Raw genomic sequence first — 15423 nt, 5'->3', positions numbered from 1 at the left:
ACACAAGCTTTAGCTCTTCCGCCTCTGTCTACGTATTTGCACCTTTTCCTGATCCTCTCTTTAAACCAAAAAAATAAATCAGTTTAAACAAGGCCTTAAAAGTGAAAACCTTAAAAAACAATATGTAGCTCCTAGCCATTTCTTGACCTACTACTCAAAAGCTTTGAGCAGCTTTTGCCTAACGAAAGAGTGGGAGGAAGACGATGGTAGAAAAAGACATGGTCACAGCAAATATGAGGGGGGTGCTTAAACGAGAGAGTTAGAGAGCGCCAACGTTCGGCTTATTTCCGACTTAATTGTTGTTGCTTATTCTGTTTCGCGAACTTTTCGTTGGCACTCTCTAGAAACGTCGGCGCCTCCGTTTTGCTCCCACTAAAAACAGTGGAACCTCAACGTAAAGAAAACAAGTTTTTTGTTAATGATGCAAATAATTCAACTTTACTTTTTTAAAATAACTAAGCCCTAAATCATAGTTTTATTTGCCAATGCATTTTGCAACCGGTTTTTGCAGGTCTTTTGTAAATCAATAAATCTTACTAAACCAATCAATTTTGTACTAAAACAAAAATTTTAAGTTTTTCTTGCTTATGATCTTACTTATGCAAGCCTAAAAATATTTTTGCAAAGAATAACAAAGAATAATAAAATAATATATATTCATGCATTAATAAAATTTAAAAATATTGTTATGCTATCAAAATTTCAATTTGCCTTGATTTTTGTGAGAAATGACTGTGATGCCGATCTTAGGCTGTCTGTACTGTACGCGTTACCGCTGCCGCCGAACGCTTGGCCAGCGGACCAGCGGGCCAGCGCCATCAGTTGCTCGTCACATGTTCGCCACTCAAGTAGTTAGACCAAAGGCCCAGGGTGCAGTTCAGTGTACAGTAGTGCCAACCTAAGCCCGATCGAACGCTGAGCAACCGTTATACTATCGAATATAGCAACTCACTGACAGTTAGACCAAAACACAACTCCCAAACTGAGCCGTTTATTGCGCTATATAGCCAGGTGCAAGTGCAACTTTTATCAGCCCTTTTGCTGTCTAATCGAAAACCACATTCTCGAAGCTTTCGGCAAGCTTCCGCCAACCGATCGAAACGCGTGGTCTGTAGAAACGAAGAAAATAACGTAAAACAGCAAACGAAAAAAGTGAAATTGAAATTAAAAATCAGAAATCGAAAAGTTGGGAGTTAAGTGAGCGAACGCGTGTGTTTGTGTGAGTGATTGTTTCTAAGTGTGTGAGTGTTCAGTGCAACGGCTTTTTAAAGACCAAGGGTAACGGTAGCCGAGCAATTACGGTGTTACTTGTCAGAATCTGAGCAAAAAGAGAAACTGAAAGTTTTGGCTGTTACTCTGCCGTAGTAATCCAAAATAAAAACCCAATACCGGAGATACCGATCGCCATCCTGGACCGCTTATTGCTTTTAGTTTGAGGCGCTCTGCCAACGGTTCGCCGGAATTTTAAACTCCACCCACACCCTGCTGCCCGTCGTCGTTAGCATACCGATACCGATAGCCGATACCCGGTACTTGATACCGATAGACCACAATAGCTACTACCTATTCCGAAAACCGTTAAGACAGGATTCTTTTCGGTTTATTTCTTTGTGAAAAACACCCAGTGGCTATTCATCCAAACTAAAAGCGTGAATTTTGGATTATGAGAATATAGGCACGAGCTGTCCGAACTGTTCAGGTAAATACACACACATATGTATATGTAGAAGCACACACAATCACCGTTATTGATCTCGCTCAATTAGTGGGGCTACGTGACTGCAGCACAGTTCTCGGGGACCGGGGAATTCGCAGATCGCATCGTGTCGCATGGTTTTGTGATCTGCCTATAATGAAAAGCAAACCAGAAATGCGGATAACGATCTAGGCACACACACGCCCCCCGCCCTCTACCCATTCCCCCCTTTTAGTTCTTGGGTAGTCTTGGCATCTGGCATTTCCGGTTTCGCTATTTTTTGGCGGTGTAGAGGTATTTAAATTAAAACACCTTCAAATATTATTCAACCCAAGATCCTTTCCTTTAAGTGATTTTATTTTCTATACATATGTATGTCAAGAAGATCGTTAAATTCAAAATAAATAAGCTTATATTTAATAGGGTTTAGCTGAATAGAAGAACTTTATTACCAGTTTAAAATTTGTGCTCAACGTTTGTTTAACATGCGGCATTCAAAAGTGTTGGCGAATTTTAGAAGAAAATAATCAATTGTTGCAGGCTTTTGAGTTTTTTAGCTTTTTATCATATTTTGTGCGCATTCGTTCATTAATAAAACAATTCAACACACGGGAATACCCAAATATTATTAGCATGCATTTTAACACATTGCCTAATACGTTTGCTCGTTAGGAGATACAATTAACGCCGTTCTTACATCCATCCATCATATTTTTGGTTCAAGATCGGTTAGTGTTCGACAGTTCTGAAAAAGTAATTTACTCATTGGGAAGGGAAGGGGATCAGTTTGAATTTCTCCTATATGTAGAGCTGAGTCATAACGCCTGGTAAACAGTAATAAAGTGGCAGCGGAATGTTTAATTTCGTAAGGGGGCTTTTCTCATACCCTAGCAGAAGGTATAATAGTCCTGATCGGAAGATTACAGTGCTGCGTGTGAATTTTAAAAAGAAAATCTAAATGATTAAAATATGTATTTAAAAAAATGGCTCATACAAAAAGTCTCTCTGTGGAAAATCAGACAATATGTAAGGCAACAGTACGCATGATTGATAACCTTTGAAATGTATTTGATTAACTATTATTGAAAGTTACATATGTACATATGTACAAAGTTACATATATGTACATATGTATGTATACTTGTGTAGAAACAATTAGAAAACTTTTTTACATTTTGCTTTTAACAAAAGTGTTATCTTTTACTTAAGCTTAGAGTTAGAGATGTATGTATGTATGTAAATGTATGACATTAAAATACCAATTATATACGATTTGGCACTTTATTTAAAATATTATTTTTGCCTAAATATGTAAAAGGGTACACCAGCATCGGCTCGATCATCTTATTTGAAATGCAGTGGGTCGAGTGCAGTAATAAACAGACATTAATGAGGGAATTAACGGAGGCAGTTTATGGGACCTTAAGAACAATATTGATCTCGTGATCAGTTTACTGATTATTCGCCGTCGCGGTGGTGAAGTAAAGAGCAAAGGAAAATTAAATAAAACATTCCTATACGAAAACTTACATCATCGGGCTGGGGGTAAGAAAGAGATGGAGGGAGAGAAAGAGGGAGAACCCGCCAAATGGCAAGCATTTACATACTAACACACAAACCACAAATATAAATGTATGCATACATACATATGTGCATATTTATGTACATACATACGTTATTTTTCGGTAATTTTGTTTTTGCTTTTTCGAATGGACGCAAAAAATAAGTAATACAAATTGCGCGTTTAAAAATGGTGGGGATTTTTATACTTTTAGCTCCTTTAGGAAAACACATCAGCTAATTAAATAAAAAAGATTGCTAAAATCAAAGGGGAAGGAGAACAAATGCTGGGAGATACATAAATACACACATTTGTACATATGTACACATGCGTTCATATGCGATTTTTGGGTTGCTTTATTTGTACATATCAACTGTATTTAGTTTATATTATACAACATATTAGTTTAAATTAATTTATATGTACAACAGATGTACATACATATTAGCAATTTAGAAATCAATTACTCTACAAAGCAAAAAGCCAATAACTATTTTTGTGTCTTCCCTTTTTTTCTTTGTTTTACATGATGATGCGGCCGCTCGCTTTTACCTTCTTATAAAAAACTGAAAAACAGAAATTTCGCCAAAAAGACGCAGTTGAAGAAAAAGTGTTAGCAAGTGAGAAACAATATTAATGAATTTCATGATTAAAAACATTTTAAAAGGTGTACAACAAAAGCTCATTTAATATAAAAATAAAAAGAACGCAAGCGAAATACACAAAATACAAAATCGCGGCGCGCCAACAACAAAACGTGGCACAAACTAAAAGAAACAAAAAAAAAAAAAAGCTCAACGAAATCGAGAGCAAATGCGCGCGGGTGTGAGATAGCAAAAAAGCAGAGAACGAGAGAGAAAAAGAGCAACGGTAAACGACAACAACAAAACACTAGCGCAAGCAGAAGCCAAAAGCCAATTGCGCACAGAACGTAGAGCAGAGAAAACTAACGGAAACCTAGAAGCGCAGTACGGATAACGGTTAAAAAGGGCCGACAGAGACATAGAAAATGGTAAACAAGGGAAATGGCAAGAAGCAGCGAGAGGCAATGTTGCCGGCGGCGGGCAACAACAGCAGCAACATTGAAATCAGCAACAACAATGCAAGCAACAAAACAATTAATAAAACAACAGCCAACAAAGGACTAAATGCCAAGCCCAACAACAACAACAACAGCAACAACAAGAAGAATGCGGGCAAAGGACACCAGCCACAACAGCAACGTAGCAGTAAAAAAGCCAAGCCACAGCGTCAACAGATATTCTTGCAATCGCTGCCACGAGACAGCAGCGACTACAGGAGCAACAACAACATAAGTACCACAAGCGGCAACAAAAGCAGCAACATCAGCAACTTATTGGACACACCGGCAACACTGGACAGTGGCGAGGGCAAAATAAACCCCGCTGAACTGTTAACAGCCGCTTTGGCTGTGCCCTGTGCCAAATGCTCCAAGCCATCGATGATCTCCAGTCTGAATGCCACCGTGACCGCCTCCACATCCTCCATTTCCACCTACGCATCCCCATCCTCCTCCTCCTCGTCGACAACCAGTTCCAGATCGGAGACCGCCAGCAATTTTAGCGATCTCAACTATCCGGAACCGACTGTCTACTCCGGCAAGCAGTATCGCAAGTCCAAATCCTACGTGGGTGTTTCCCAGTACAACAGTGCATCCAGTACCTATCAGTCGGGTCGTGCGCCCAGTGCCGCTGGCGGTGGTAACAGCAATCATGTGGCCTACAGACGCTCCCACAGCGATCGACGCAACTCGTTCGATCGTTCCTTCGCCGAAAGGAACCGCGACTTTGTGCCCATTGTGCCGCCGTCGCGTCCTGTTTTGTCCTCATCAAACATCGCCGGAGTAATGGCCAGTTCCACAAAGCTGACGATCATAGAGCGGTTCGGAAAAGGACGTGTCGCGTATCCCATAATGCAGGTGAGTCACAAAAAGATCTCGGATCAAACAAAATTTAAACTCCTTATGCAGTAAGCTATTTAATGAATATAAACTTCTATTAAACAAATCTACTTAAGACCTGCACAGAAAGTAAAGGATTATAAAGATTGATTTTTAGAACCTGACTAAAGAAGGAAAAAACATGTGATATTTTAAATAGATATAACTAACAGATAACTTTCAATTTAAAATGCAATATTTTATCATATTCTTCCTCTTTAGTTTATAGAATAGTTCCCTGAACGTATGACTAGACGCAAACAACAATAGTTGGCTTAGCGAAAACCCCACATGCAATATCGACAGGGGCGGACGCAGAAAAAATTTTGGGGGGGTCCGATCGAAAATTTTTTGTTGTTCGGGGGTCCGATCAAAAATTTTTACGTTTGGGGGGTCCGATCAAAAAATTTTTCCGACCAAAAAACATTTTAGTTTTTATGGTTGAAAAGCGGTGTGCTGTAAGGAAATTTGAAAAAGTCTGAGATTTTGGGGGGTCCGGACCCCCGGACACCCCCCTGCGTCCGCCCCTGAATATCGATACTGGAACTTTTTCTTTAAGATAAGGATTCTTTGAAACACAGCATATTCAGTTATTTTTTTTCAAGGAAAAATTCCAATGGGAGCCATGTAAAAACTGCAATAATACTATGAGGGTTAAAATATAAATACATTTTTAAATATTGATGAAGTGTTAAGAGGAGTTAACTGGGGAAAAATGTTGTTTTTACGCCTTTACTTACTTAGAATCAAGATTAAGCAAATTGATAAATCAAATAACGCAGTAGTTTTTGGCTCGCACAGAGGAGGAACTTTCGTAACTTTCCATTAGTTAAACTGTTGCCACAATTCGAGAAGTTTTTGTTCTAATCAGCTTCACAAGCTACCGAAGGAAGTAGCCATAATTAATGGCACACAAACAAGCACTGGTGATAAGGAAGAGAGCCAGAAGGGCGAGAAAGCGAGTGCTTAGTCACCTATATATTTTTGATAAGCTGATTTCATTTCATTTCGGGAGTTGCGAAATGGAGCACAAACTATACTGCACAACTCAACTCGAAACAAACAATCTAAGACTTCACCGCACTGATTTGCGGGGCTTTTTTTTGTCATTGTTTTGCAATTTGTTATCTCTTACCTTTGTATGTACGTATGTATGTGCATATATGTATTCTTTTTGTTTGTTATTTACGGTTATGCACTAGAGGCGAAATATTACGTATACGCCCTGGCTGACAGCGGGCAATTTGTCGGCAGCGATTTTGTGCAATCGAGTAGACAAATGCGATGCTAATATACGGAAATACTGAGGTCTCGCCTTGAATCTCCGTCACTCTTAATAGCTGCTTATGTACATAAATTCTGGCCCAACAACTCGAGATCCAATCAATATGGTAACCAAATCTCTGCCAGAAGTTCGACGCTCAGGTATTTTATGCAAATTCCTCGCTGACGTCTTTGACTTTTGATTTGGATTTGGATTTTGTTGTGGAAAAATAACCACCGAAAGTGGTTTGATTAGCATGTGCTGCGGCACTTAGCTAGCTAGTTACCAAAACTAGTTCTAAGCGAACCAAAAATCAGGAAAAAACAAGACACACTGATGCGAAAAGTGAAACTTGTTTGTGAATGGTGGGTATATATTTCGACAAATCGGTTGCCTAGGGTCGATTTAGAAAGCTTAGCCTGAAGCGAAGACAAAGGAACTCACTTACCAGACACTAAATATTAATGCCATCCACACAGTTCCTCAATTACCGGCACTTCTTGGCCAAGATACCTTCGTGTTGGGCCGCTTAAACAACTGTTTCAACAATTTGTTTAGCCTTAGCATTGCCTTTGCTGGCCTTCAAATTGTAGAAACAAAAACTAGACGAAAACATTGAAAATTTTTAGAAAAACAATCCCAACACACATTTTCAAATGAATCACTAGAATTAGATCTCCCGTCCGCTTGTTGTTGATGTTTACTCTTTTGGGGCCAGCCGTACATAAATTCGCCCCACGTGAATTTTGATGCCGCTGCACAGTGGGCCAAGTTGGGAGGATTTCTTTTAAAATTATTCTGGCTTGGAAACAAATCTCCCCACACGTGGCCAACACTTTAGAGACGGAAGCGAGACCATTGATAAGATAGTGTGAAGAACTTATCACACCGAAAGCTTTATTTGGCATATATGTATGGCAACAAAAGGTGCCCTTCTTACCGCTTTCGAAAGTCATGGTTGAAACTTGGTTAAACAAGCGACTTTACTCATAGATTTAATTCATTTAGAATGATATCGAACCGAAAAATGTAAGATCGCTGTGAGAATCTTTGATGCTAATCAAATGGTACAGTTGAAATAGTCAAGTGAATTCAACTTTGAGACACTCTTAAACACTTAAAATTTAAAATGCATTTATGTCTTTTAAAACGAGATACCTGACCTTTAATTTTACTCCGAAGGTTAGTCACCCTTGCTTAAAAAAGGTAACTCGAACTCGTTTTATCGACAATAGAGAGTAGAAGAACAGGTTTAATCAATTTTATAATTAAAAGTTATTCATACCTCAAACTTTTTCGACGGCAGATAAGTGATCTAGAATCATAATCGTATTTTATGAAAGGTTCTCCTTTCATATTCAATTTTAATTACAAAGCTTTAAATTAAAGAAGTCAAGTACCTTTTCGGATAAAGTTCCTGCTTAAGTTTAAATGTCGATGTGATAATGCTATCAAATAATTTTAATTATCGGCTAAATATATCGCATAAGACCAGTTATCGCAGGCAATTTGCCTATCAAACAAAAATGATTGCGTTTTCTAAAAAATAAATGTAAATTGTTTATCGATTGTGAAGAGGTTTATAGCGCAATAGAAATTGTCCCAAACTCTCCTATATATCTTGAAATTCTTTGAAAGGGGCCCAGAATAACTTTACATCTCAAATCTTGCGTGTAATTTTGGAAGTCAAATTTGCAAATCGCTTTACATTTTTGAAACGCATATTGAAGCAAGTAAACAGCTCCACATTCGCTCATACTACGTGGGGATTTCCAGAGCAGATTTGAATCTCGTCGAAGATTTGCAAGCCTTCTAAAGCTTATCAGCCGGGGGATTTTTATGGGTACACATAGGTTTCTATATTGAAATTCATCAACTCTTCTGCTTACGTCAAGCCTCACTTGAATCGCTTTGTGGACAAGATTGTGCTATATGGACAGGTGGAAATGTGCACAAAGAACCTTAGGAGCTACTAACTTTCTATTGGATCAGGGACAGCTGATATAACTCTTTCTTTCCGCTGTGCAGCAGGCTTTTCCAGTCGATTCTTTCTACGATTATCTAAATGGGCAATCATTTTTATTAAATGGGTTTATGTAAGTCTTTGTATGTCGGTGGACCTATATAGCGTGCAAAGCTTTTTCCTTTTGTCTTAATTATAATACTTTTTTTCTATTATTATTTGAGTCAGTAAATATTACGCTACCAAATTGCATATTGTTTTCGCGAATTGCCACAGCTGTGTGTGGCCAACTTTTGCTTCAGTTGGCTGCCACCAACTCAACTGCGTAGTAAAAATCATTTATAAAAATGATTTTGTTTGCAAAAAGGCGTTGTGGAGAGCGATGGAGAAAGATTGCGGTGTGGGCCAAAAGTGCAGTTGTGTGCGCGCGATTCTTTTGATTATGGAAATCAGTGGCAGAACGAATTAAAAATAAAAAGAAATTGATTGTCAGGTAGGGGCTGCTATCACGTGTGCTTGCGATTCCCCACTCGCTTATCGTGGCCGACAAAAAGCGTGCAAAATATAATAAATTCAATGGTTTTGGCCACAAAGAAAGAAAAAGAAGCCTGTCAGCGTGGCTAGAAAGTTTCATGACAATACAGATTTCGAGATTTATCACACTCCATATCTTCGCAGCCTGAGGCGAAATTATCGCGATTCTTTCTCCAGTTTGGCTTTGGCTGACTTTGCGCCTAGAAAACGATGGGAAATTATCAAACCTACTCTTTTTAAGCCCAGCCTGAAAATAGGCAACATGCTTCTATTTGAAACAGAAATCACCCTAGGTAAACTCCATGTAGAGAACATCCGTTGTGTACCTAAGTATTATATTAGCTCTTAAAATGTACCAAATGCAAGGCATTCAAATTTATAATTTGTTTTTTAAAAGCGAACATAATTTTTTTATTTGCTAGCGGTGCAATAAAAAGAAAAAGGTATAAGTAATATAAAATGAATATATATTTTAGTCAACAAACTCAATGGTTGAGCCACAACAATTAGTTGAAGGTACCAATAAAATATTCAAGTTTTCTTCAGTATACAATACCAAATTAAATCGCTCATTTCATAGATTTTTTCTCTTTGAGGAAAGTATTCATATGTAGGTGTAGAAAATATTGTGCGGGATTAATAAACCTCATCGGAAGGCGAATGACAGCAGGCAGTACTTTAGCGAGGGCGATGAAAGGTAGACCTATTTCCACTCCACGAGAGTTCTTTGTGGCTATGTGCGCTAATTGGGGAAGACAATGGACCCAGCAATTAGGGGAGACACCCGATAATGCCACGGGAATAATGCCTGGCGCCTGTGAAATCAGAGGCGACGGCAATCGCCGGCAGAAGCAAAGTCTGTTGGGATGACGATGACCCCCACCTGACATCATAATATCATATCTATGAGGAGCATGTGTATACATATATAGTAGTCGGATTCACTTGTGGGACAGCATAATAATAGGTTTCTGCTGAATAAAAGCAAAAACAAAACCACTTAAATGGTCAGTCAGTCCGGCGATAAGAAGTGAAGAAATGCAGAATAACGTTAAATGTTTGCGGTCGCCACACAAACAAGTGCATATTCCCATTTATTTCTATATTTATTTATTTTTGTTTTTGAGGTGCCTGTTGCTGTCGCGATAAGAAAGCGAGAAAAACAGAGAGAGAAAAACGCGAGCGGAGCGTTGAAAATACAAGTTCAATTCAATTCGATGTTGATAAGGCAGAGACATAATGTCGGTCGGTGGGGCGGAGGAACTGGGTGCTTGAGAGGCATTCCAATCAACGAAATTGTATTTATTTTAGAGGCACTTTTGTAGATTTAAGATTGCATTGATTCCTGATACCGCGGAGGGACCACTCGACTGACTTGTCGAAGAGGCAAATCCGAATACAATGTTTGGGCTTAGAGGTTGTAACTGATAACCAAGGCTCAAAAAAGTAGACATCGCCTGTCAGCCCTACGATCATCAATGAATCTTTCGAATAAGCAAAATTCAAATTGTGTGTGCACTTGATTCGACCGAAAGTTGGTTGAACCCTCGCCAATCTATAACAGATCGTTACAAACTAGTTGCATTTCGAAATAATCTGCTTGACAATGCTTAAAAAGTACCATAAATATTTGCTATTGCTTTCGCTTTTAGCAACTATTTGGACAGGAATTTTTCAGACGGTGGTAAAGACCACTTATCATATCATATCATATCATGCTTTCTAAACTAGTAAATCAAACCTGTCATTTTTCGCAAGAACGCTTGTTTCCAAGAATCAATTTAAGGGGAACGAATTGTTGAATGTTAAGTTTTTAATTTGTTTCCAAACCACAATTATGAAAAAAATGATACAAGAAATATTTACCGCAGGTAGTTTTGAAAAATTTAAAACAATTTTTAACAGCTTCGGTTTAAACAACAAGAAAAGAGTATATAAAGTTAAGATACTCCTATTCAAAGAGTGTTTTTTTTTTTAATCTGAAAGACATAAGTCACCTGTTTGGGTTCCCTTAAGGTCTTTGATGTTAATCTACTGCCGCCTACCTGTAATTCTTTTAGTTTTTGTGGACAAGCAGACGCCAGATATACACGAACATGTTAATGCGAGTGTGTGCCTTGGATTGTGTACGTAAATTACTTGTTAGTCTCTGCCACTTGCATTCCTTTGTTGCAAATGCAACAAAATGCCTTGCAATGCATTCGCGTGCACCTTTCAAATTTTTTTCAGCTTCGCCTAATCTCCGAGTTTGACTTGCAATCGGCATTTTGCTGCCTTTGTTGTTGTTGTTGCTGTTGCAGTTTTGGCATCGTGTTATTGTTATTGTTATTGTCATACTCTGCCAAAAGGTATTATGCCTTTCTGCGCAGAAGTGAGGAGCGGGCATAAAAACATTTACGACCCCATCAATCATTCCAGGTGCCTAAAAAACGATTATTTGCTTTTGCTATTTACTGGGTAACATCATTTACTGTCAAAATAAGCATTGCCGTATTTTCAAAAACCTTTTAAATAAATAGTGAAAATAGTTTTTATCACAAACGTTGCCTGCAGAAGAATTGCCACGAGACTTGGGTTAAATGCTTCTTAAAAATGTTGTTGAAATTCGTGTTATATTTGCTTTGTTTATTTTCATTTTTGTGTATAGTATTTGTAATTAAATGGATTAAAAGCTTACAAAACGATGAAACTTAAATCATATTTTATTTATATGCTTTAAAATTTTTGTTTTATTTAGTTAGAAAAAAAAGCACGATGGGAAGATAATCTTACGATTAACAATCTATTACAAAATTGTTCATTTTTGGTTCAGGGCATTTAATTGTCTCATTTAGTTATGCCACTTTCGTAGGTGTTATCCAACTGTACGAGTATTTTTATTAGTGGCCTCCTCAATTTGGTATTTAAAAGACATTTAACATTTATGCTTGGCCAGCGCTTTATAGCCGGCTTTTCTGACATTTAAATCAGCATCGGTAAACCGGGTGAATGAGCGCAGCGGGGAAATTAAAATCCTTTACAGTATCGATTTCCATTATTCCATATTACTGGATCGTTCTTCAGCCGATAGCTATTGTGCAATTGTATTTCTTAGAAATAAAGCCTAGAAATAGGTTCCAATGTTGCCAAATTGCTTTCTGATAAAAAATATAATTTATCTATTGTCTGTTTGTGTCTTTTGTGTGTCTGTGCGTGACACAAGTTACTTCCGGCAATTATCAACATTTTGGGGCTGTCTTCGTTGTATTGTTGCCCAAAATAATGAAAAGAATACACACACACACATACACACACTATGTGTGGTAAGGTTAAATCAAATATTTCAACAATAATAAGTGGGTTGAATCGGATTTAATGTGATTTTCGTAAAATGTTTTTGTTTACGCTTCACTGTGACTCGCCAAAACAACAAAAACAAAACAAAAGGAAAAAAACGACCGAATTGTAGAAAATAATTCATACCAATTTTCCTATAATTATGACGAGGCAAAAATAAATTGTTTTGCCAAATTCAAGCTACACAATAACGAAACGAAATTTGAAATTGGGTCTAAAGGTGCTCCATTCAACAAGAAGACAGAAAGGTATACTAAAGGTTTCTACTTACTGAAGAGATTGACTATTATTTTAATGTCTTTATTAAATTGGAGACGTTTTGGATAATTGAGGGTACCACAATCTTAAAGACAAAGTTACAGCTGTCAAAATTTGGTTAGAAATGTTTTTGAATGCGGCCAATTTGTTGAAATTAGGGTAAATCAAGTAGTTAGTTTTTACCTCAGCAGTTTGCATTAAATATTCTAAGATATTTTAGCTTTTCTTCATAGGAAGGAAGGAATGTAGGAGCTATTGTAAAATAATAGATGATAAACTTAAGAATTATTTCAGCGGAACAACCTTAATTGCAGATCTATTTTAGGTAACACTTAACGCGATCATCGCAGACTCAAATTTGTAATGACATCTCTGTCAAAATAATTTGCAATTCATATAACATCGGATTTATAATTACTCCGACTCTTGCTGCTCAGTTGCATGTAATGGATGATGTGAGTGAACAATTGACTATTTAGTTCTGTTCTCAGTAGATCGCGAGTGAGTCAGCCTCACGTGCTGCTCACTGTGTTGCCATCGAAATAATGATAGAAACAGACATTTACGTTTTTCCCTCTTCGTATTAATTATTAAATTGTGAGGTTTTTTTTGATTTGGAGCGGGTATTAGAATGCGGATGTGTTGAAACGGACGTTATTCTATATTGAAATCTATTTATGACTCCAAATCCACTTTACTCCAAATCGTTTATTGTTCCGCTATTGTTATTAAAGAAGAAGTGGAGGCCAAAAAATACGCAGTGTTTTTTCGTTTTTTTTCTGTTTTTTTTGTATTTTTTCGTTGCCAATTTTTCTGTTACGCTTCGGCATTAAGGGGGAAATACAATTAGAAAATTTTTTTTTCGAAAAAATTTTTTTGGCTTAATGTACTCCAAATATATCTGGGAGTAAGCCTTTAAAAGCATAAAGCCGTCCGGTACTTATTTTCAGAGTTATACGCAATTTAGTGAGGGTGTGTCATATGGCGGACATGCACAAAAGTAAACTTTAAACGCTTCTCCTGAAAAGTCGTGTTTTCAAAGTCGCCGTGCAATGTACAGGTCAGAGATTTTATTTTAATCGAATGCGGTTTTTTGCATTATGTTTGAAATTAAATTCTCCACACCATGAATATAACGGTTTTTCATATTTGTTTGTTATAACATGTTTTTTTTACAATCAAAGTCAAAAGAAAATCGTTATTTTTGAAATTTTTTTTTAACCTAAAATTTTTTAATGGAAAAATAATTTTTTTTAAATATGGTTTAATTCATGGTGTGCGCTGTACCTTTAAGTTTAAAGCCCAGTTGCTTTTTTTTGTTTAAGTCGTGATCCTGGACCTGGAGACTGCACGGCGCAAAGTCCTTCCCTAAAAACACGACTCCACATTATTGATCATAAATGGGCTTAATTACAATATTTTTCAAAAAACTTGACTGATTTTTATTGCTCAATAATTACCCAATAACATGCAAAAAGAATCACTAAGATTCATTTAATACTCTACTTGCAATCCACTCCCAAAGATAGCCCTCATTTCAGGCCTTCTAATTGTATTTCCCCCCTTAAGACCCGCTAATTCTTTTATTGCCAAAGTCGAAGAGTCATTTTCCACTCCGTTTGAAGATTGCCTTTGGCAAGGTCGTTCGTTAATATATGTATCTTCTGTGTGTATTTATTTTGAAGACTAGTGCAAGAAGCCGTTTATGCATTTGTGGTCTTGCTGATGATTTCTTGGAATTTTTAACGCGACTTCACGCAAAACTATACTTAACAGGTGCTGGAATGTCCAAAGTTGTATTTGCTGTGTATTTGTGTGCTGTTATTGTTATTTATTTCTTTTCCCTTTGGTATTTTGCCTTTCGGCCATTTGCCAACTTCGTTTCGCTGTTAATGCGCAAAAAAAAACAAAAAAAAAAAATAAAAAAAAAAATAAAATAAAAATTATAGAAGAGCCAAACACTTTGTATCAGATTTTTTCGAGTTATTTTGAAGGGTTTCAACACTCGAGTGCGGTATGTGCTTGAACACATCAGCAGACAAGAGACCTTATACCAGTTGCTTTGGCTTTTGTTATTATTGTTATTGTTATTGTTAGTACGGCTTGAGTAATTAATGCTCCACTTAATTACATACTTAAAATTGGCTTGAGGTTGGAATTCAAAGGCTTTTCATAAATGTGTTGTTATTTACAAAGTGGAAAAAATTAAACAAATTGTGTTGTTTTCCACTTTTAATTTCAATCCGAAAATCTGAAAAATAAATAAGCTGGATTATATGAAGAGCTTTTTGAAAAAGAAATGAACGAATTCGAATGAATATATAAACGGTGGTTTGTTATGATTTTAAATTTTAAATTGATTTGTATTAAAAATACATAGTACATTACCATTTAATAAACTTAAAATTTGGTGGAATAAATAATCAAATTTGAATTGGTTTTCGCCAATTTGAGCTTAGTTTATGTAATTAATCGTTTGCCACTATGTGTTTTACTTCTAATCAATTGCATAGCCACTTATGGCGGTTTAAATTTATTTCAAAACTATAATCGGTTCAATTTGATTGCGGCTTGTCTGTTATGGACTGCTGGCATAGTCACTCGCACACAGCTATTACACATATAAATACTTATGAATATAAATCTCATTGTATAAGCTGATTTTGTTTTGCATGCATATTCATTGGGCTGTGTGTTGTTGTTGTTGTTGTTGCTGTTGTTTTTTGTTGATGTGGTTAAACAGGCAAATTAAAACGCCAATTGCAAGAAATGAAAGGCAACGTGGAATGAACTGAACGCATTACAGCAGCAACAAACATCGGTAGGTTTGGCCTGGTCGGTCTCTTGGTCT

The 15423-nt window shown here is 36.9% G+C and overlaps 1 protein-coding gene across 1 annotated transcript in view; it reads left to right on the top strand.

The window, feature by feature from the left end:
- Positions 1-809: 809 nt before the first annotated feature.
- LOC108101497 (terminal nucleotidyltransferase 5C) overlaps positions 810-15423 on the top strand; it is a 46663-nt gene continuing 32049 nt past the window's right edge. Inside the window, exons 1-2 of the mRNA XM_017205855.2 lie at positions 810-1699; positions 3835-5196. Of these exons, the coding sequence (XP_017061344.1) occupies positions 4267-5196 (930 nt within the window). The 5' untranslated portion in view covers positions 810-1699; positions 3835-4266. The remainder of the gene's footprint in view (positions 1700-3834; positions 5197-15423) is intronic.

Source organism: Drosophila ficusphila, unplaced genomic scaffold, assembly GCF_018152265.1.
Source record: "Drosophila ficusphila isolate 14025-0441.05 unplaced genomic scaffold, ASM1815226v1 contig_414, whole genome shotgun sequence".
In the NCBI taxonomy this organism is placed as follows: Eukaryota; Metazoa; Arthropoda; class Insecta; order Diptera; family Drosophilidae; genus Drosophila; species Drosophila ficusphila.
Note: the sequence above shows the minus strand (reverse complement) of the source record. Positions and strands in the feature narration are given on the sequence as shown.